This window comes from Pogoniulus pusillus, chromosome 11, assembly GCF_015220805.1.
Source record: "Pogoniulus pusillus isolate bPogPus1 chromosome 11, bPogPus1.pri, whole genome shotgun sequence".
Lineage (NCBI taxonomy): Eukaryota > Metazoa > Chordata > Aves > Piciformes > Lybiidae > Pogoniulus > Pogoniulus pusillus.
The window spans coordinates 26,241,820-26,263,688 of record NC_087274.1 but is presented as its reverse complement, the minus strand read 5'-3'; the positions used below and the strand labels follow the sequence as shown (position 1 = coordinate 26,263,688).

The 21,869-nt window shown below is 50.7% G+C and overlaps 2 protein-coding genes and 1 non-coding gene across 6 annotated transcripts in view; 1 reads left to right on the top strand and 2 right to left on the bottom strand.

Annotated features, from left to right (window-relative positions):
- The first annotated feature begins 207 nt into the window (after positions 1–207).
- Positions 208–11,044, top strand: LOC135179575 (mucin-2-like). The gene is made up of 9 exons (XM_064151561.1): positions 208–320; positions 2,741–3,361; positions 4,509–4,644; positions 5,481–5,569; positions 6,662–6,725; positions 7,149–7,237; positions 8,268–8,380; positions 9,184–9,340; positions 10,213–11,044. The coding sequence occupies exons 1-9, from the start codon at positions 266–268 to the stop codon at positions 10,362–10,364; spliced, it is 1,476 nt and encodes a 491-aa protein (XP_064007631.1). The 5' UTR covers positions 208–265; the 3' UTR covers positions 10,365–11,044.
- Positions 11,045–14,824: 3,780 nt separating this feature from the next.
- Positions 14,825–21,869, bottom strand: part of NSD2 (nuclear receptor binding SET domain protein 2) — a 102,048-nt gene continuing 95,003 nt past the window's right edge. For all 4 annotated transcript variants that reach the window (XM_064151555.1, XM_064151557.1, XM_064151554.1 and 1 more), the window contains 6 exons: positions 20,869–21,138; positions 20,653–20,769; positions 19,038–19,179; positions 17,660–17,766; positions 17,068–17,272; positions 14,825–15,189 (listed from right to left, as the gene is read on the bottom strand). In XM_064151555.1, the coding sequence (XP_064007625.1) occupies positions 14,924–15,189; positions 17,068–17,272; positions 17,660–17,766; positions 19,038–19,179; positions 20,653–20,769; positions 20,869–21,138 (1,107 nt within the window). In that variant the 3' untranslated portion in view covers positions 14,825–14,923. The remainder of the gene's footprint in view (positions 15,190–17,067; positions 17,273–17,659; positions 17,767–19,037; positions 19,180–20,652; positions 20,770–20,868; positions 21,139–21,869) is intronic.
- LOC135179819 (small Cajal body-specific RNA 23) lies at positions 19,631–19,761 on the bottom strand. The gene has a single exon (XR_010304134.1). It is a non-coding gene; the product is annotated as a small Cajal body-specific RNA 23 (non-coding RNA).

Genomic DNA, 21,869 nt, shown 5'->3' with positions numbered 1-21,869 from the left:
ATGCTGCTGGGAAAGGCTGAGCATTGCTCTTCTGCTTGCTATTTGGCTTGCACTGTGCTTTGAGAAGGCCACCAATGTCTTCAGGCCTGTTAGAGCCTCTCAATATAACCCCCCCTCCCTTTGCTGGGGAGGAGGTTTGAGTTGGCCAAGCCGCATGATCAGAGTCAGGTGACGATATTGGGCACGAAAGTGGAAGAGAATGAGCAGCTGGGTGGTGGAGATCAGCTGCTGGTGCTGCCTCCCGACCAGCTGCCTCTCAGCAAAAATGAGCGCCTGGCCCTCCCCTCTGCTTTGGAGCTTAACCACCGTGTGTCTGACAGGTGAGTGCTCCTCAGGTGCTGCTTCCTTTGGCTGAGCCTGGGCAAAGCTGTGATGGGCTTCGCTGCAGCTGGCCTTCTCCTTCCTGGGGTGCTGGGGAAAGTCGGGGGGAAGGCAAGAAGAGAAGGAGGGAGGGATGGTTTGACAGGCGGTGTTGGAAGCAGGCTGAATGTGGTGAACGTAGACTTGCTTTTGCAAGAGCAAAAACAGTTAAAAGGCAGAAACCCAGAACTGCAGCCCTCCTTGCTCTGGGTACTGAGGATCTGCAGTGCCCTCTGCATGGCTTTCCTCTTAAACCCCAAGGGACAGGATGCTGCAGGATGTTCTCCTTGGGGTGTTAACTGGGGCTGTATAAGAGAGTGCAGCTAAAGATGCCTGGGTTTGTGGTTGTGCATCTGTGTTCTCCTCTCCTTGTTCCCATCCTTTTGTGCTGCTTAGCTAGCAAAAACAAACCAGCCAAGCTGTGTTCTTAGAGAAGCAGCTCTTTGGGGTAGGCTGCTGCTCTGCTCCCTCTCACTGCACCACACCTGCTTTTGGAGGGTCTCGTGCTGCTGGGGACTCTGCAGCCCCCTCCTTTTCAGGGCTATGAACCCATCTCTGCTGGAACAATTTGCACTCATAGAGTTCCTTGATGAGGGGGAAAAACTGCGCAGAGCAATGACCTGAGCAGCTTCATCTTAGCTGTGTGCACCCAGGGCAGCCTAGACACCCACCAAAGCTCAGCTCCTAGTCTGACACTCAAGAAGTCACTGAATCTTGGACTGGTTTGGGTTGGAAGGGTTCTTAACGATCTTCAAAGCCAACCTCTGCTATAGGCAGGGACACCTCTCACTAGAGCAGTTTGCTCAAGGCCTCATCTGGCCTGGCTTTGAACACCTCCAGGAAGGGACCACCTGCAACATCCCTGGGCAACCTGTTCCAGTGTCTCACCACCCTCCCTGTTAAGAATTTCTTCCTAATCTCCAGTGTGAATCTCCTCAAGCTTCAGTCTGTGAGAGCTCCTGAAGATGAGTTTTGTTCTCAGTGGAATACAAAGCAGGCAGTGTGCAACAGGAGAGAGCATCCCCAAGGATCTGTCTCCTTGTGATCACAACTTCATAAGGACTCTTTTATTCAGTGTGCTCATGTCAGGGCAGAAATGTAGCCCGGAGTTCCTGGTCAGCTGGATCTGCACACTGTTGTTCAGACCATGGTGGAGCTAACCTCTGGGACCCATGGCCAAACACTGAGAGAATATTGATTGCTTTAAGCTGGAAGAGACTTTTAAAGGTTGTCTAGTCCAAGCCTTATGCAGTGAACAGGGACATCTTTAACTTGATCAGGCTGCTCAGCCCCGAGCAACCTGATCTTGAATGTTTCTAGGGATGTGGCTTCTACCAAATCCATGGGCAACCTGTGCCAGGGTTTCAAAGGCTGGGGAAATGGGCTTGAGGACAAGCCCATGGGTCTGCAGCCACTTCATGGTGCTGCCTCTCTGAGTCCCCAGCCCCACATCCTGCTTATGTCCTTCCTGGTGCCACTGTTGGGTGTCAGCTGCACCCTTTGGGCTCCTTAAAACCCACAAAGCAATTCCTTAAAAGACTCTTTTAGCTTCCCATGCCAATGGCCACTTGATTTCAGCAGGCCCCCTTGCTGGTGCCTTAGCAGATGTGTGCTGTTTGGGAGAGCATGGAGACACCACATTGTCAGCCCCAGCCTCCTCCTGATGCTGTGGCAAACTTGGGTGTTTGCAGAAGCTACTGAATTAAACCTAACTTGTTTTTCATGCAGCAGTGTTCAGTGACTGGAAGGTGTCCCCCATGCCTGTGTCCCAAGAGGTGGCTTTCCCCAGCAGACAGAGTTTGAGTCCACTGAAACAGAACAACCTGAACTGCAGTCACCCCCCTTTGCTAAGCAGGTGATAGCTGTCCCTGCACTGGCAGGGGGATTTCAGAGTCCAAGCTGGCTCCCTTCTGGTTACTGGGTGTGTCTCCAGAAGAGCTTAACCCAAAATCTCAAACCCATGACTTTGCTGATCCTGTTAGAGGAGATGGGATAAACCACAGCTACTTGACAAGGATTTTAAAGCACATTGTCAGACGATCTCAGAGCAAACTGTGTTGAAGAAGCTGTCATGGCAAAAATGAAGTGTTTCAGTCCATTCTCTCACCCTCTGATCTAGGAGAGTCAGACCTCCTGGACTTTGACATCTGCTGAGTTGTAGCCTCATGGATCTGTTAATTTATTTCCTTGATAAGTCTCTCATGTGCCAGGAATGCTCAAATGCTGCCAGTGTTCACCTCCTTGCTTCTGTATTGCTCTGTAGTGGAGTTTCTGGATGTCAGAGACAGATGAGTTAAGCAGTTGATAAAGCCCCATTGGGAAGGCTCTGTTGAAGGGGCAACAGTGATTTGGCCGCTAATGATGCCTTTTCTTCTCCTAGGTATTGCTTTAGGCCAGACAACCATCACCCCAGTCCCCATTGCATCAACCCCAGCACCTCCCACTGCAGCCATCACCCAGGTCCCCATTGCATCAACCCCAGCACCTCCCACTGCAGCCATCACCCAGGTCCCCATTGCATCAACCCCAGCACCTCCCACTGCAGCCATCACCCAGGTCCCCATTGCATCAACCCCAGCACCTCCCACTGCAGCCATCACCCAGATCCCCATTGCATCAACTCCAGCACCTCCCAGTGCAGCCAGTACTGTGGCCTCTGCTCCCCCAGCTGCCACTGCCACACTCTCAGCTGGAGTGGCATCAAGCACCCCAAAGCTTGCTGTGTCCACAGCATCACCATCTGCTGCTCCAAGCACACAAAAACCTGCTCCGACTCTGCCCGTCACCACGGGTGTGACCATCCTCATCTCTGGCAGCACAACCATCTCTCAAGCATCTGCAGGACCATCCACCAGCACCCCAGTGTCCCCTCCAGGCATGACCACATCTGCTGGGATCCCATCAGCATCTCCATTCCTCACCACTGCTGAGGCCTGGAACTGCAGCAGGGTGAACTTGACAGCCTGTGCCAGCTGCTCCCCAGGGACGGTTCCCACTGAAGGTAGGGTCTCCGCTCACCTGGCTCTGCTGTTAGGTGGGAAAATGACTCAGCCCCTCACCACAAGGACACTGAGGTGCTGGAGCATGTCCAGAGCAGCAGAGCAAAGCTGGTGGAGGGTCTGGAGAACAGGGCTAGCAAAGAGCAGCTGAGGGAACTGGGCATGTTTAGCCTAGAGAAGAAGAGGCTTGAGGGGAGACCTCATTGCTCTCTGCAGCTCCCTGAAAGGAGGTTGGAGTGAAGTGGGGGCTGGTCTCTTCTCCCTAGTATCAGATGATAGGAGAGGAAATGACCTGAAATTGTGCCAGGCTGGGGGTGGTGGTGTTTTGTTTGTGTGTTGGAAAGAAAACGGGAAACCTGCCTGGCCCCTCAATGTGGCAGAGGAAATGGCATCTTCATTACTCTGGAATCACAGGGTGGTGGGGATTGGAAGGGGCCTCCAGAGACCATCGTGCCCAAGACCCCTGCCAGAGCAGGGTCACCCAGGGCAAGTCACATAGGAGCCACATCCAGATGGGTCTGGAAAGTCTCCCGGGAAGGAGACTCCACAGCCTCTCTGGGCAGCCTGCTCCAGGGCTTCAGCACCCTCATGTCAAAGTAGTTTCTCCTTGTGTTGAGGTGGAACATCTTAGATTCCAGTCTGTGCCCATTGTCCCTTGTCTTATTACAGGACACTTCTGAATAGATCCTGGCCCCTTCTTCTTGACACCTACCCTTCAAATATTGATAAACATTGAGCAGATCTCCTCTTAGGCTGCTGCTCTCCAGACTGAACAGCTCCAGGTCTCTCAGCCTTTCCTCATCAGACATGTTCCAGTCCCTTCAGCATCTTCTAAGCCTCCATTGGACACTCTGCAGTAGTTCCCTGTCCCTGTTGAACTTGGGGAGCCCAGAACTGGGCACAATGCTCCAGCTGTGTTCTCAGCAAGGCAGAGCAGAGGGGTCAGAGAACCTCCCTATCCACTGACAGACTCGAGGCCTGTCCTTCAGCTTGCTGAGGCTGCAGAGCAGCACCATCAGCATTACTCTTGCAGTCTGTCTTGCTGGAGGAGCAGCAGCCCAGCCTTTCTGCTCTCCTGGCACCCACCTCTTCTGAGGAGCACCAAAGTTCAGGTCTCACAATCCTGAGGGTTTTTGTGTCCCGTTGCAGGCACCTTGAGCTGCTCCTGCTGTGGAGAGGGCTCATGCACAGAACCAACTGCCTGTGCCTCCTGCCCCCTGGGCCACTACCAGCCCCAGAGTGGGCAACCATCGTGCCTGCCGTGTCCACAGGGACGTTACAGCAAGTAAGTGACTGTCCCCTGGGCACGGGGATGGTGAGCTGCTCCTCCTCAACTCCCTTCCCAGCCAGCAGCAGCACTGAACGTTTTGGTGTTTCGAAGAGCTGGCTCTGTGGTGCTTTCAGCAAAGCTTTGCTTCATCTCCAGTTGATTTTCCCCCTCCCCACCCAGATCTTGCTCATCTCCTGGGTTTCTAAAGGAGTTAAAGTCCATGTCCTTGTCCTCCTTTGACACATCCCTGAGCATGTGAAACTCTCACAGCCATGTGCTGTTTGTTGGAGTTTGACTCTAGTGCTGATGAATGCAGCAGAGCTTTCCTCTTACCCTCTCTTCCTCCCACTCTTCCTGCAGCTCTGATACCTTACAGCCCCTTTCCCACAACCCTCTTAGCTAAGGTCAGGAGTCTTGCATCACTGCCTGTGCTTTGGCTCCTTTTATCCACTCCAACAACAACAGAGCAGCTCCTTTGGAAACTGCTGATGGATACCCAACACCAAGACCCTTTTCAACGCCATCCCAGCTCCCAAGTGTGGATTTTAGAGCCTGACTTTAAGCCAAGGGGATTTTTAAGCCTGGCTACAACCTATTTTTCAAGAGCCAGAATTCAGCCTCAGAAACCTGAGTCTGAACTCTCTGTGCTTGAAGCCACAGGCTCAGGTCATTTCTGCTGCCCGTAAACCAGCTTTATTTTCCCAGTGGAGCTTTAATATTCAGTGGAGTTTGGTTGATTTTTCTGCCTGAGCTCCTTCCTTAGTGGGACAGAGAAGATGTGCTCTGCTCTTGCAGGGGTAGAGGCTGTGGTGACCTAAACCAGCACTCACCTCTGCCCCCTTCTCTCCAAGCTTCACGAGGAGCACCCTGTGCCTTCCCTGCCCACCTGGCTATTACACTAATGAGTCTGGAGCTACAGCCTGCAGAGCATGTCAGAGAGGTAGGTGTGGGGGTGGGATTCAACCCCCATCCATTCTCATTAGTCTGTGTGATGCCTTTGCCTGTGGCCAGGTGCAGCTAAAAGCACCAGGGCATAAGCAGGGTGTGTTGTTCAGGCCGAGCAGAGCCCTTCCCCTTCTGCTACTGATGGGTTTATTCAGAAGATGGTTTGGGTTGGATGAGGCCTTAATGATCACCTAGTTCCAACCCCCTGCCATGGGCAGAGGCACCTTCCACTGGACCAGCTTGCTCAAGGCCTTATCCAGCCTGGCCTCCAGGGAGGGGAGATCCACAATCTGCCCAGGCAACCCCAATGAAATGCAACAGATCAGATCTGAGAGCCACGCGTGCCCTGTGTGCACCAAGGGATTGCCAACGCTGCAGCAGAAGCCTTCTCCAGCTAGGAAAGGAGGTCTGTGAAAGGTGATCTTAGCACAAGGTGGGTGAGGATGTGGGGAAAACAAAATATTTCCCTGTTTTTAATGGCAACAATCAGCCTGAACCAACTTTGCTTTTCAGCACAGGGGCTGCAGGTGTCCTCCCACCCCTTGTGCTGCTGGTGAAACTGGAAGGGAAAGCAAACAGCAGATTGCTGCACTGAGCAAAGAGATCCTGGTGGGTGGGTCTTGTGTCCTTCCCTTTGTGAGGAAGGAGAGGCTCCCCAGACCTCCTGGGACAGGAGGGGATGGGGTGACTGGAGGGGTCTCCCCTGGGCCAGGGACCCTGTTCCAGCTGAACAGCCCAGTAGTTTCCTGGGTTGTCCTGTTTCAGCTTCATTCCAGTTCATTTAATCGTGATGGGAAGGTCTGTAGGTCTCTGTCCCCAAGCAAGAGTGACACCAGGGCCATCTGCCTGAGCTTCTCCCAAGGCTTCCCTCAGCATAGCAAAGGCCATCAGGAAGTTTTTGTTGTTCTTTCAGGGCTTTGGACAGACAGAAACCCAAGCAAGATCCTGAAGTAGCCAGTGAGATGCCCCCAGCCCACGAGTGCTGTGGGGAGTTGATTTGGTTGCTCCTAAAAAGGAGATGAGCAAATGAACAAGGACGTGGGGCAGTGACAGTGAAGATCCTGATGCCTTCTCTTCTCTTTTCCAGGCTATTTTAGCTCCCAGCAGGATGCAGTGTTTTGTCTGCCTTGTCTGCCTGGATCGTTCTGCAAGTAAGAGCTCTGCAGGTGGTGCTGGCTCTCAGGTGGACAGGAAGGGTGGGGTCCTATTAGCCACTGAGCTCAGAGACCCAGCACAGTGGCCAAGGGCAAGGCTCCTGCCATTGCAGCTATAGGGATGCTGGTGCTGAGCCCTGGTCAGTGAGGGGTGGAATGGTGGAGGGAAACATCCTGGATGGATGTGGAGGTACTCTGGGATGAGGTGGTGAAGCATCAGCTTGCAGCCCACCTCTGCCACCCCCTCTTGCCAGCATTGCTGTGCACACCTCTGATAAACAGCCAGGTGCTGCCACAGGGATCCAGCTGAGCATCACTGGGGTTTGTGGAGTCAAGCTGAGCTGCTGGTTGGCTTTGGTGGGCTGTCCTGGTCTTGGCAGTGCTTGTCCTGCAGCCTTGTCTGCCTTCTCTGCCCTCCAGCACCACCAGCTGCACCGTGTGTCAGCCGTGCCCAGGAGGGCAGGAGGCTCTGCAGGAGGCATCGGAGGAGTGCTCACCCTGCCTGCCAGGTAACCTCTGCCTCGGGGGTGGGGGACTGGGACACCCAGCTGAGACCACAGGGCTTCAGCTTCACTCTGAGGGCTCATTCCTCAGGTTCTTCTCACCCAGAGGACACCAATGTCCCAGGTGACAGCTGTAGGGCAAATCGTTGCCCTCAGTGGTGGTGATGGGAAGGTGCTGAGGGTTTTTAGCTCCTCCCGGTTTGCTAGGGCCTGCCCCTGCAGGCTGTGTCTCTGCCACACCTTCAAACCAGCAGGGATGGCTGAGAGGAAAGCTGGGCCCCTGCACACCCGGGCTGCCAAAAGCTGCAGCTAGGTACAGCTCCAGCAAATGTCTCCATCAGTGGTGGCTGCTTCGCTGATGGAAATGGGGACTTGCTGGCAGAGGTGAGGAAGGCTCCAAAGGAACCAGAGGCAAAGGAGACACTCAGTGAGGGGGAGTGAGGAGATGATTGTGCCCCTGTCCTTGACGTCTTAAGTAATATCTGACATCTCAAATGTGGGAGGGCAGAGCTCTCCAGCCAGCAATCATGAGTCTCCACTCTGGGGACAGCAGCATCAGGGATTTCTTGCAGTCAAGGCCCCTTTTAACCAAGCAGTAAAGCATTTACCATGCTGAGACTCGGGACTCCTGTGCCTCACCAGTCCCACAAAGCTCAGGAACCTCTGCTCAGCAAGCTTCCAGCAGCTAACAGAGGCCTTTGAATGCAGAACTGGAGAGGATGAAACCTGCTCACCTCCAGCCTTCCTCCTGCTTCAAGCCAGAGCTCACTCCTGAACCCAGCTCCAGCATATTCCCATCACACTGAACAAGATCTAGCCCCAGATCCCTTTCAGTCCCCTTGTCACTGCTTGTTCTCTGTCCTGTCCCTTTTCCACCCAGCAAGGACCAAAGGCCAGGCTTAGCTCTTGTTATGCACATGAAATGTTTCGTGGTCTTGCTCCTTGAGGCTTGGAAAGCTCAATCATCCACATGCAAGTGCAAAGGCTCCAGGGGCTAGCCACAGGTCTTAATTTTGTGCTGATTTGCTGGTTTTAGGTATGTTCAAAGGTCCCAGTGACAGCAAATGCCAGCTCTGCAGGACAGGAGAGTACCAGTTACAGCGGGGCAAGGAGAGCTGTGACTTGTGCCCAGAGAATCACTACTGCCCTGTGAGTCTCCATCAGCTGGGCCCAGAGCCTGGCCAAACCTCTACAGCTGTGCTGTGCCACACCTCACCTGCCACCACTGGGTCTGAGCTGCCTTCCTCTTCCTCCTCCACCTCAGGGGATGGTTAAAGTTATGGCAGCGGGAAGCTGCCTTTGTGCCACCCTGGAAGCTGCCTGGTCTCACCAGGGGAGTGTCAGAGGATGGAGCTGGTGTTCTTTAATGAGAGGGTGGGTGTTGATACACGGACTTGTGTAATGACACCACCTGCTTTTCACCCTGGGGCAGACTGAATTTAATGATAGCAGGAAGGGCCAGGAGAGGCTGAGGGAGCTGAGGTTCTTCAACCTGCAGAAGGCTTAGGGGAGACCTAATTGCCATGGACCAGTACGTAAAGGGTGGCGACCAGGAGGACTGAGGCTCCCTTTTGGCAAGGAGTCTCATAGAAAAGACCAGGGGTGATGGGGGTAAGGTACTGATGGGGAAGAGTCCACTTGGGCTCCAGAGAAAATGTTTCCCCACAGAAAACAGCTGGACATTGCTTCCCTTGGATGGTGCAGTGGATTGCTCTCATTGGATAGCTTTGAGACTCATCTTGAGGGGGTGCTGGGCCAGCTCATTGCAACTGCACCACCACCTAGACAGGCTGGACCTTGGGTTCCCCTCCAGCCTGGCACTCTGGGATTTCTTGGTTACTTTTCTTCTGCTTATTTCTCCCTGCTGAAGTGCCACCTCCCCCCACACCAGTCACCCTCTGCAGCCTGCCCTACTTGCTGGTGTTAAGTGAATTGCTTCTTCTCTTGGGCAGAGCCCAGATGTGACCCCCGTGAGGTGCCCTCCTGATGCCTTCTGCCCTGCAGGCAGCGTGGCGCCGGCGTACTGCATGGAGCTCTTTCTGTACAAGGCAGGGGACTCTTGCCAGCTGACTCCCCTGGTGCTCATTCTCCTGGCTGTCTTCTCAGCAGGTAAGTCTTGCTCATCTCTGTCCTCTGGTAGATCAACACAGCTCTCTGCAGCTGGGCACCTTCACTACCCTAGCAGTGTTCTCTGCTGTGTTGTGTTTCTGGAAAGCTGGACCTCCACGAAAGGTCTCCCTGGCTGCTCTCAATGCCAGTGATGATCCCCTTCCCCTTCTGTAAGTGGGGACAGTGCTGTGTGTGCTCTGAAGGAAAGGCCAGCACAGTGCTGAACCCACTCCAGCAGTTTCATGTCCTCTGGGGATACCAGAACTGGACACACAGTGCTCCAGGTAGGTTCACCATGAGGCTGTCTGCTCAGGCAACTGCAGTGTGACCATGTCTATCTGGCCAGACTGCAGCACTGTGTCAGGTCCCTGCTCCTCTGTTAAGATCACTTCTCCCTGCCAGAAACAGCCAGACAGACTGTCACAGCCTTGGCCCTTTGCCAAGTATTTCCAGCTCCCTGCCCAGCCTGACAGCCCTGCTCTCAGTCTAGACTCCAAGTCAGTCTGGGCCAGGTACTTCAGCGTTAGGGCTGTGCAGAGCAAACTTGGTTCTCAGCAGCATCCTTTGGTGAGGACTGCACTGGACAAGATGCCAAGTGGAAAACAGCAGCTCCCCAGAGGAGGGGGTAAAGGGAGTGGGGGAGCAAGTTAGCTTCATCAAACCCTGCTGTTATTTTCTGCAGCTCCCAGAGCAAAACTGAAAGGCCCAAGCAGAGTCTTCAGTATTCCAGTGAGCCAAACCCTTTAGTGTGCAGAGGGTGTAGGAGGAAAATCCACCCCTTCATTTCCCAGGAGAGAATGCTTGAGCTGGGGAGCAAACACCACCTGCCACCTCGCCTTCCCATCCTCAACTAACCCCTCCTTACCTTGCAGGTGGAGTCCTTGCTGCCTTTCTGGCAATTCTGAGAAGACGACAAGGCTACAGCAAGGAATCGTTCAAGTCTCTCCTGCTGCCCAGAGGTTCAGGACAACACCCAGGATATGGTGGGACAGAGCACACAGAACCAGTCTATGCTGGCTGGTAGCACTGGGCACACCACCACTTCTCTCTCCTCCGGGGCCATGCAGAGCTGGGCGTGCGGGCAAGGTGTTGAGCCATGAGCGCTCTGTTTGGCATTGCTGGAGCTGAGTGCTGAGAAACAAAAGTCGAGGGTTTGGGTTGGAAGGGACCTTCAAGATCATCTAGTTCCAACCCCCTGCCATGGACAGGGACACCTCCTAAAGTGAGTGATGGCTTCCATCTGGAAGAAGCTGGACTGAAATGAGATTTGAGGAAGAAATTCTTCCCCATGAGAGTGGTGAGGCACTGGGACAGGTTGCCCAGAGAAGCAGTGGAGGGTCCAAGCCTGGCAGTATTTTCAAGGCCAGGTTGGATGAGGCCTTGGCAGGGAGTTGGCACTAGAAGGTCACTTCTAACCCAAGACCTTCTGTGATTCTAATCTGGAGCAGCAGCAACAGGGACAGTACCTCTCTAGCCCCTGAAATCCACTGCATAAGCAGAGCTCCCCTCCTAAGTGTCTCTCACACTGCTGGGTTAGCAAACAGACCAGCACCAAAAAATGGCATTTCACAGGAGCTGATGCTCCTAAAGCTCTTTTCCAACCAAACCAAATCTTTCCCCTTTTCTGTTAAAGAAGAAAAGAAAAAATGGGTGCAAAAAAAAAACAACCCCAAACCAATAAAGAATGAGCAGGTTCTTAAATAACTAGGAATAAATTTTAATATTTCATAAGACACTGAAGTTTCTCAAGCAGTCAGACATGGGATAAACGTGACTCAACACCAGGGGGAGGGGAAAAAAAAGGCTTTCAAGACATTTTGCTTTTTCCAAAGTCATTAAAATTCAAAAGCAGACCCTAAAAAGTGATGATGAGGGCAAAGCTATCAAACAAACCAAGACATTTACTTTGCCTGCTCTTCCTAGCCGGGCTGAAAACACATCTAAACACAGGCAACTGAAAACAGTCTCCACGCTTGCTTGTGTGATGGAAGAACACCACAGCCTGGAGTGGGCTGTTGGGCACCAGCTTTGAAGAGTCTGCTGGAGGAGGAAAGCCAAACATCTTTCTGCCTTGATGGGCAAGGCAACAAGGCCATCATTTAATGCCATGCAAGATGCCACACTTAGATGGTCTTTAAAAGGTTTTCTGTTATAACTTCACTAAACAGCCTCGAGTTGCAGCATGAGAAAGCTTCATCTCTCCTGGTGGTTCTCTGGGACAGTAGGAGAAGGGAAAGAGTTGATAGTCTGATGCCTTTTTTTTTTGCAATAGAACTTCAGCCTTTTTTTTTCCCCCCTGGTGCTGCAGAGTAAGGTACAGAAGCCTTCATTTAAAAGACACCTAAAAACCTAAAGTTCAGAAACTAAAATTCTACCAGATCACCACCTGAGTGACTTAGCTGAGCTCGTGGGGTCGTATGGTCAGTACCTACTCAGGAAGAACATGATCCACCTTTCTTTCAGAGCCCAAAGTCCATGATCAGTAGAAGGAACAAGCTCCTAAGCGACTCCCAGCTCCTCCTTTGCAGTCTCAGTGATGCAAACCTTCACTGGCCCAAGGAGCTGAGTAGTAAAGAGCAGAGAAGAGGTAGAAGGCAGCAGAAAGTCAAACAGCCACGTGCTCAGGCCTGTGGGTGTGAATTTAACCGGTGAGGAGAGCACTGAGGGATGGCTTTGAACACCAAAGTCGTTAGTGACCCACAGAGAGAAGCACAATGGGTGGCTGTCCTGCATCCTGCCATACTAACTGTGCTTGTCAGCCCACCAGAGAGGCAGGCAGCGAGCAGTAGGTGCCACTGCAGCAGTGCCAGTCGGTAACTATCTGAGGTGGTGGCTTCTAGAAGTGGGTATCTGCCTCTGAGGACCTGGGCTGTGACTGTTCCAGGGGGCCAGAGCTGTTACGCTTCTGTTTGGAGAGGAAAAAGCAACGAAACAACTAAAACAAGAGTCACAAATTCTAACAGCAATGGAATGTAAGGGGTAAACTTTTAGAATAACTTATTCAAAGGTACTCTTCAAAGCCTTCCTTCCATGGAAGAGCATTCAAGGAATGGTCCCAACGACATCTAATTCCTTCATTTTGTTTAAAAGCAATTGAGGAAAACCTGTCTGCTTCACAGCCTGCTCTCACCTTCCCCCCTCTCCCTCAACCCCTAAAATCAGAGCCAGTACCATTTTTGGGTTGCCTTTGAGGCACAGGCCTATGCTTCAGTCCTGCTCCAACATTTTCTACAGCAGAGGGAAAAGTTCTCTCAAAAATCAATTGAGAAATCCTGGGTTTTTTTTGGCTTGAGTGCAAGGCTTGGCACACCACTACAGAAAATGCCACCCTCTGGCACTTCACTTCCCCCTGCTTTCAGCTGTGCTATTTCTGCAAACATCATCTGGGGAGGAAAAAAAACACCTTAGTATCAACCTTCCACAAGTGTTTAGAGAAAGCTTGCTTCGAGGAACAAAACAGAACCCAAAGAGCTCAGGGTAAGGCAATGCTACATTTCAAACCTCTTTCACTTCTTTCTAATAAAACCAAAAGAGCTTTTTCACTCCTTGAGCACCAAAGGGGATTTCTGGCAGGCCACGCAGTCAAATCCTGAAAGGCATACTTTAGGGAAGAAAAATGAAACAAAACAGACCCTAAACCAAAACCCCCAAAGAAAGACAGACCTCCATGGTACAGCAAGGCTTCATTTCAAAGGGCTACACAGAGTTTCTGCACTACCACAGGCAAACTAAGCTAGAACACACACGAGTTAGTTACTGCAGGGAGGTGAAGGTGCACGTTGTGTTTCCCTAGGCTTGTAATGCTGCCTCATCACACACCAAAGACAGGCACTGGGAAGAAAGAGAGATAAAAAAAACTTTTCTTTAACATTTTTCCCTACTTCTAAGATTTCCATCCAGACTAAACCTTCTGTAGTTTTTCCCTCACTAAGCACCTAAAAGGGGAGGTGTGTGGGGGGGTGTGGTGGGCAAAGAATTCCAACCAGCTTGGCTGACACAAGGTGGTGGTGAGGAGACAGCGGAGAGCAAGAGCTCTAAACAAGCTGAAGCCTTACTGTGGTTTGCCAAGTCAAGCAGCCAGTTTGATACAAACTGGATTAAAAGGAGCAGAGCTGGGCTAAATTTCATACTGAAATTGCTCTTTATCTGCTTCTTCCAATACCCAGCTTGTTTGGAAGTAATTGGTTTGAACCTGGTTTTAACATTGAAGCCATTTCATTTTTTGTTCCATCCATGGGGTTGTTGTTTTTTGTTCCTTGTTGGCCAGTTTGATACAAAGCTGATCAAAAGGAAGAGAGATGGGTTAAATTTCACACCCAAACTGCTCTTTCTATGCTCCTTCAAAGCTCCATCTTGCTTTAAATTAGTTAGTTTGAAGTTAAGTTTTAGCATTGAAGTCAAGTTTCACTTTTTGGTTCCACCCATGGGGTCATGGTTTTTTTTGAGTTCCTTCTTGGGAATGCTTGGACTTGAGGCATACCAAAAGAAAAGTTTGTTTTACTTGGCATTAAGCAAAAAATAATTTGGGGGAAGGGGGTAAATAATGTTTATTAAAATACAAAACTCCTAGAGCACTGGGGGTAGACTGCAAACCCAGACCTCCCCGGCTCCGCAAGGTCAAGCCACTGCTCTTAGGGACTGCGGCGACAAGCTTGGTGCAGAGCTATCCTGTGCCTCACCATACCCATTTGTGTTGATAAAAAGCTCACCTTGACCCTTGTGAAAGGTCATCTAAAACCAGATCTTGTCCCTACAATCCCTTGAATTCCTACAAGACCCCCAATTCCTACAAGGAAAGACAGGAACAATAGTATAGAAAAAAACCCCTCTTCCAAGGTAAGACTGCCCCTCCCTGGTACAGGCTGTGCCTCTCCCACCACATTGCACCTCTTGGGGGCAGGGCGTTTAAAACCATCTCTGTTTAAAAATGACTGGGGAAGAGCTAAGGGCACAAAGCAATTGTCAGGTATGCGGCGCCAATCAGGGACATAGCTAGCTGATGGGTGGCATTCAAGCACTCACTCCAAAACACACAAGGCAAGCAAATCTCATTGGGACCACAGACCAAGCTGTCCTTTACCTAAAAGGACTGACCCAGCCCTTTAGGTAGGAAGTCTGAAAGGGCTTCTCAGCTAAAAGGACTTGGGAGCTACTAACTTCTTTCAAGGGGACACTACATTAAACCTCTGGTGGTGGACAGACTACCTCGCACCCCTACGCTTACACCTCCCTGGGTTGCCTTCAAGCCACCTCCAAGCTGCAGGCCTTTCGGAGGGCAGGTTTTACATTCGTTCACGATTCAAGTGTAACTGTAATGCTGAGGAGAATCAGTTTGGCTTGTCCTGAAATGCTCTGAACTATGCAGTTCCTTATCAGTGCAGAAGCAGCAGAAGACTGCTGTGGTTGGCTCAGTGGATTTATCAAAACAAAACAACCCCCCCCCCCACTAGATTCCTTCCCTCCCTTCCTCCCTCTCCCTCCCCACGTAACCTTTACAGAATATATGTAAAATTGTGTCCTTCCCCGGTCATATTCACAACTTATCTACAAGATAGTGTTGGCAGCAGGAACTGCAGTCCGTGATTATTTGCATTCAGCTCTCATCCATCTGTTCCTCTTTCTCTTAGGCTTCAACTTGTTCAGTTTTTTGCGGCGTTTCTCAGTCTTCTGAGCGTCAACAGAATCCACCCCAAGAACGTGTTCTGAGCAGCACAACTGTCCGTTCAGCATGGAGTTCAGTACTGTCCCATCTTGGTGTTCCTTGCAGAAGGAGTTTGGGCAGAAGTGGCAGAAAGAGACAGAAGGCTTGCCACAAACATCACAGTGGTGCCAGGGACACTCCCACTTTCCTGCCATCAAAAACAAACAGCTCATTAGAGGGAGATAAAACCCGGGGCTGGCTTTCACAGCTTTGTGGTCTGGCAGCTGAGTAACGTACAGCAGAGCAAGATGACAGAGCAGCTCTGCTGCAGCTCAGCTCAGATGGAAATGCTCCATTAGACTTCTAAAGCTCAACTCACAGCAGCAAGCAGCAAACTACGCAGAATCCTACAACAGTTTAGGTTGGAAGGAACTTTTGAGTTCCTACGCCTTGCCATAGGCAGGGACACCTCCTCCTAGACCGGCTTGCTCAAGGGCCCATCCACAGTATCACAGTATCATCAGGGTTGGAAGAGACCTCACAGATCAAGTCCAACCCTTTACCACAGAGCTCAAGGCTAGACCATGGCACCAAGTGCCACGTCCAATCCTGCCTTGAACAGCCTCAGGGAAGGTGACTCCACCACCTCCCCGGGCAGCCCATTCCAGTGTCCAATGACTCTCTCAGGGAAGAACTTTCTCCTCACCTCCAGCCTAAATTTCCCCTGGCATAGCCTGAGGCTGTGTCCTCTCGTTCTGGTGCTGGCCACCTGAGAGAAGAGAGCAACCTCCTCCTGGCCACAACCACCCCTCAGGTAGTTGTAGACAGCAATAAGATCACCCCTGAGCCTCCTCTTCTCCAGGCTAAACAATCCCAGCTCCCTCAGCCTCTCCTCGTACTGCCTCTGGATGCTACCGGGGCTGGATACTTGACATCGTTTCATTTAAATACATCAGTCAAGTCCAGCTAGAAGAAATGACTCAGGCTTTACTCACTGGCATTTTCCAGACCTTGTGGGCTGGTAGAGCATCCAAACACCCAGCCAGCTGCTGCCTGTTTCAGGTTTTGCTCAAGGACATCTGGTGTACTTTGCCTACAGATGCTCTTTTGTCCCAGATTATTTCACCGCTCGTAGTTGCACTTGTTCCTGGAACAGCAAGCTCTACCTGCTCCACTTCCCATCTGATACACTCCTGGAATGGTTTGGGTTGGAGGTGATCTTCAAGATCATGCATTTCCAATCTCCTGCTGTGAGCAAGACACCTCCTACTAAACCAGGCTGCTCAAGGTCCCATCCGGCCTGGTCTGAAACACTTCCAGGGACAAAGTGTCACACTTTCTCTGGGCGACTCCTTCCACTGTCTCACCACCCTCACAGCAAAGAGTTTCTTCCTAATGTCCAAATTGAACCTGACATTGCTGACTGGGACCAGGTAACTCCTGTGGTTCTGGGACTGTTACCTGATGTCTGCTGCCCTTATCATTCCCCTGCTTGCCTTGTTCCAGATGCTGCTGCTATTCTTTTGGCCTGAACTCAACTGGCTTCATGCATTTCTTAGACAGAATCAAAATTCCTGTGACAGGGCTGTGCTCCTGCCCAGTGCTGCACCCAGTTCCCTACAGCTGCAACTAGCACAAAAGGGAGGCAGGAGAAAGGCCACTGTTGGTCTCCCTACTCAAGAGCTCCTATGATGCAGGAAGCTCTCACCACACAACAGTCTCAAGTTGTGCCAGGGTAGGTATAGGCTGGATATTAGGAAGAAGTTCTTCACAGAGAGAGTGATTTCCCATTGGAATGGGCTGCCCAGGGAGGTGGTGGAGGCACCGTCCCTGGGGGTCTTCAAGAAAAGACTGGATGAGGCACTTAGTGCCATGGTCTAGTTGACTGGATAGGGCTGGGTGATAGGTTGGACTGGATGATCTTGGAGGTCTCTTCCAACCTGGTTGGTTGATTCTATTCTATTCTATTGATTCTAAAGCCAGTCTCGACAAGGTTTCAGAGCAAGAGATGAGGCACCTGGTGATTTATGCCCATAAATCCTGGTAGCACAGGTGAGTTGTGTCCAGAAGAGGCAAGCTGACTCACCAAAAGGACGTTTCACCAAGCCCAGGCAGGAGAGGTGATAAGCTTTAGTGCAGGATTTCCTGTCACACAGCACCAGCTGGCCTCCGTCGCCACAGCGGAAACAATCATCTTCAGACTCCTTCTTCCCTTCGTTTTTTGTCCTGCGTCTCCTTGTTCTCTTTTTAGTCTTCTTGCCTTTCTCCTCTGAGGCATTAGTGGAAGAATTCTAAAAGAGTTCAGATGCAAACCTGTCAGTGTCAGTTTTGCAAAGGAAAAATTCTCCAGGACCTAGGAAAACTGCTGGCACACCAGATGGGCAAAGCAGGGCTTGGTGCGGGGCTGTCCCGCGCCTCACCATGCCCATCTGTGTTGATAAAAACTACGACAGCACAAAAATGTATTCTTCAGCACCAAGGTGGTGTTTGGTTGAGTGTTTTCCATCTTGCCAGCCAGGGAAACAGTTAAGCATTTCCTCAGAGGACAGCCAGCACGTCCCCAAGCAGCATTAACCCTAATCATAACATAAAGCTGATCCATCGAGCATGTGCCCAAAGACAAGAAAAACAAGGTTAGCAGATGAGACTCTGTCAAATCTCAAGGGATTATTACTTGCCTTTGGTCTGTCCCCAAGAAATCCACTGCAGTTGGGGGCACCACATTTGCAGACTGTTTTTTCATTGCCCAGACAGTCAAGGTTGTAATTAAAAGTCAGCTCTGTCCCTGAGGGAGATAAGACAGATCCTTTTGTTATGAAGGACAAATAAACAGGGGCTACCAACTCGATGACAGACAAGAGAAGGTTTCATGACCCCAGTTTTGGCTTTGTACTTGCTTGCTGATCTGTTAGCATAGGATTTTCCCCCTCTTTACTGCTCACAAGCACTGACAGTGATTAGCTAGGTGCCAGGAAAGCAGCAGGCCTTGAGCAATTATGTTTTATAGAATCATGGAATTGTTGAGTTTGGAAGAGACCTTTGAGATCATCAACTCCAACTGCTCGCCTAGAGCTCATAATTCCACCACTGCTGCTAAGCTACAGCCACTAAACCACATCCCTCAGCACCACATCCATGTGTCTTTTAATCCCCAGGGATGGTGACTCCATCAGCTAAGACATTAGTTTGGATTCTCAAAACTGTGCATGTGTCTGCTCTACACACACAAGATGTACATCTCTTTCTACACAGCTTGACCTAGCTGTGGCTAGGTAGATAGGGATGTGCAGACAAACCACGACAGACAGACTTCTAAGTAGCCTCCTACATCCACCCTTTCAGCTTAATTATCTTCATTTGCAAAGAGGCAGAAGTACTGTTTGAGATCTCTGCAACACAGAGTGCAAGGGCACTCATGAAGAGCTCTTTGGTGTTCCCCTAGAAGCAACAAAATGCAGTCATGGGACTCCACATTAAAGTCAGATCGTGAAGCATCTCTGTCGTGTGCTGAGCTCTTGAGAAAGATCTCTGCACTGAATCAGTTAAACCATCACCATTCATAGAATGGGTTGGGTTGGGAGGGACCTTCAAGATCATCCAGTTTCAACCTCCTGTCATGGACAAGGACATCTCCCACTAGCCCAGCTTGCTCAAGGCCCCATAGAGCCTGGTCTTGAACACCTGCAGAGAGGGAGCATCCATAGCCTCCCTGGGCAGCCTGTTCCAGTGTCTCACCACCCTCACTGGAAAGAATTTCTTCCTCACCTCCAGTCCAAATCTCCCCTCTGCCAGCTCCATGGCCCCGCATCCTATCACTACAAGCCATCATAAAAGGATCCTTCCTAACCTCTCAGGTACTGAAAGGCTTCACTAAGGTCTCCCTGCAGCCATCTCTTCTCCAGGCTGAGCAACCCCAACTCCCTCAGCCTGTCCCCATAGCAGAGGTGCTCCAGCCTCCTGATCATCCGCACTGCACTGCATCAGTTAAACCATGACCAGCCCTAACTGCAGAAGGTTCAGCTCAGGGAATGAAGCTGAAGCAGCAAGCTGCTGTACCTGCAGGGATGTCACAGACAGCGAAGAGGCCGACACGAGTGTCTCCATGGACTGTCCACTTGAGAGTCTCACAGTTTGGTTGGCAGCTGTGGTTCATGAACCGTGAGTAGTTTCCTTTGGGGCCGGCGTCAATGATACGGTCCTGGAGAGCAAACCAGCAGCATAGTCAGTGGGCTTCCTCCCTCCCAGGAGGAAAAAACAAATCAACTCACAGAATCCCAGAGTGGTAGGGGTTGGAAAGGACCTCTGGAGATCAAGTCCAACACCCATCCCAAGGCAGGTTCACCCACAGAAGGTCACAAAGGAACATGTCCAGATGGGCTTGGAATGACTCAAGAGAAGGAAACTCCACAACCTCTCTGGGCAGCCTGTTCCAGTGCTCTGTCACCCTAACATTAAAGAACTTCCTCCTCATGTTTAGATGGAGCTTAGGTTGAAGTTTGTGCTCACCACCCCTTGTCCTTTTACTGGACACAACTGAAAAAAGCCTGGTCCCATCCTCCTGACACCCACCCTTGAAGCACTGATAAGTTCCATCACTGCTTCCAGTGGTTGGACTCAAAGCAGAGATGGGGATGCAAACTGATGGTAGATGTTGTATTGAAAACTGTAGTGTCTCATGTGGTCTGGAATGTGACACTCCCAAAGCAATACTCATGCTCTAGCTCACGTTTTGCCAGCACCCATCACTGCCACAGGACAGGAGAAGTGTTCTTGTGAGCACTGTGGTGGTCAGCTTAAAGAATCCACTCCCTCCAGCCAGCCTCAGAACCCAAAGTGAGTCCATTTACCTTGTACTGCAGGTTCACAAAGCCGTGGTGCGCTAGCAAACGCTGTGCTGTGCTAGTTACCAACTCACTGTATGGTAGCTTGCAGACATTGCCAGTTTGTCACCAGCTTGCTTTGCCCAAATTGGCCCAGTTCAAACTCAAGCAAGCTCTTGGTAAGCTAAAAAAGCCAACCCAACCCCATCCCTTCTCTATACACAACTGTCTTGTAATTTCTCTCTCCACCCAACATCAACAAAAATAAAGTCCTGAACTAGCCAGAGGTGTTTCTTTGCAGAGCTGCTGAAGAAAGCTTTGCTTATTTATGACCTTTTTACCTGCAACTTCCTCCTGGTTTTTGTAAAGCACGTGGACAGTTGTCATGCCCATGTGCACCTACATCCAGCCACTCCAAATGCAGCTCAGCTCACTGTGGCATGAGCATTTCTGCAGGGCAGAACCACACTGAGCATTTACTGACCACGGCAAGAGTCAAATAGGTGCAGAAACCTAGAATGGGTTGGGTCGGAAAGGACCTCTGACACCACCTAGTTCCAACCCCCTGCCCTGGGCAGGGAGACCTCCTACCAAAGCAGCTTGCTCAAGGCCCCTTGCAACCTGCCTCTGAGCACTGCCAGGCTTGGAGCCTCTACAACTTCACTGGGCAACCTGTTCCAGTGTCTCACCATCCTCCTGGGGAAGAGCTTCCTCCAAGCATCTGATCTAAACTCATCTGTGGAGCATCAAAGGTAGAAAAGTGCCCTACCAATGTGATCAACAGAAGGAAAACAGATCAATTAAATACAATTAATTAATGAGGGGGGGGGGGAAGAAGTAAAGTACTCTACCTTATCAATTGTAAGCATATAGAAGTGAGTGATGTCATTTTCATGTGCATATTTGATTCTTGCCATGCACTCCTCCTCATCGATCAGCTCACCAACGTACTCGTTCACAAACTCCCCCTGCAAGACACCGAGCATCACTAGTAAAGCATGTACCAAACCCACAAACAGCTTCACAAACCACCAGAGTCTTCTTTGGCAGGCAGGATTGATTCATACCTTTTTAATGTCCCTCTTAGCCACCAGACCCCAGCCCTTGCCGTCGGTCTTGATGATCTTGGTCTCGGGGTACTGCCGCTTTGTGAAGCATTGGTTCTGGCACCGTTCTCCTGCTGGGCACACTTGCGGGTGGCACTCGTACATCAGCATCCGATTGAGGCACTCGGAGTCAAAGCCACAAGGGTTTTCATCTGTGGGTTTGCAGTTGCACTTGGGGATCTCAGAAATGTCAGCAGTATAGATCTGCACTTTGCCACAAGGTTTATTCACCTGAACAATACATTAAAGTAGTTCAAAGGTCACTTTAGAGCACTCGGATTTACCCTAGGAGTTATTAGAGTGGTTAACTAATTTGGTTTTCCAACACTAGATTGATCCAGTAGAAGGAAAATGTCATCATCTCCCTGAGAAGTGGTTGGTCAGTTTGACTGATCTGTCTTGCAACCAGGTCTGGTTTTGAAATGAGGCCTGTTCCAAACTGGAGCAGGGTACAGTTAGGTTGGACATCAGCAGGAAGGGTGGGAAATATTGGAACAGGTTGCCCAGAGATGTGGTCCAGGCCCCATGCCTGGAGACATTAAAAGTCCAACTCGATGCGACCCTGAGCAACCTGATCCTGTTAAGAGGTGTCCCCTGCTGGCTGCAGGGGGGTTGGACAAGATGACCTTTGAGAGTCTCTTTTAACTCAATGCATTCTGTGAATCTGTCTTGGTGATGAACTCTTTTCACTTGGGGACATGGTTAATGGGTATGGTGGTGTCTGGCTGATGATCTTGAAAGTCTTTTCCAACCAAAACATTCCTATGATACTAGATGATATTAAAGATGCTGTAAGCTTGGTAACCACAAGCTAAGCCAGTCTCAGAAAGAGAAGAAGATGATAGGTAGTTTAAAGTTACATTGACATAGGAATGTACTGAGGTAATCAGCTCTGGAACAACATTCTGAGGACCTACCAGGGAGGTGGTGGAGGCACCGTCCCTGGAGGTGCTCAAGAAAAG

Coding starts and splice junctions, on each gene's coding strand:
- LOC135179575 (XM_064151561.1), top strand. CDS start 266: ATGAGCGCCTGGCCCTCCCCTCTGCTTTGGAGCTTAACCACCGTGTGT. Junction 4,645..5,480: donor CCACAGGGACGTTACAGCAA/GTAAGTGACTGT, acceptor CTTCTCTCCAAG/CTTCACGAGGAGCACCCTGT. Junction 5,570..6,661: donor CTGCAGAGCATGTCAGAGAG/GTAGGTGTGGGG, acceptor TCTCTTTTCCAG/GCTATTTTAGCTCCCAGCAG.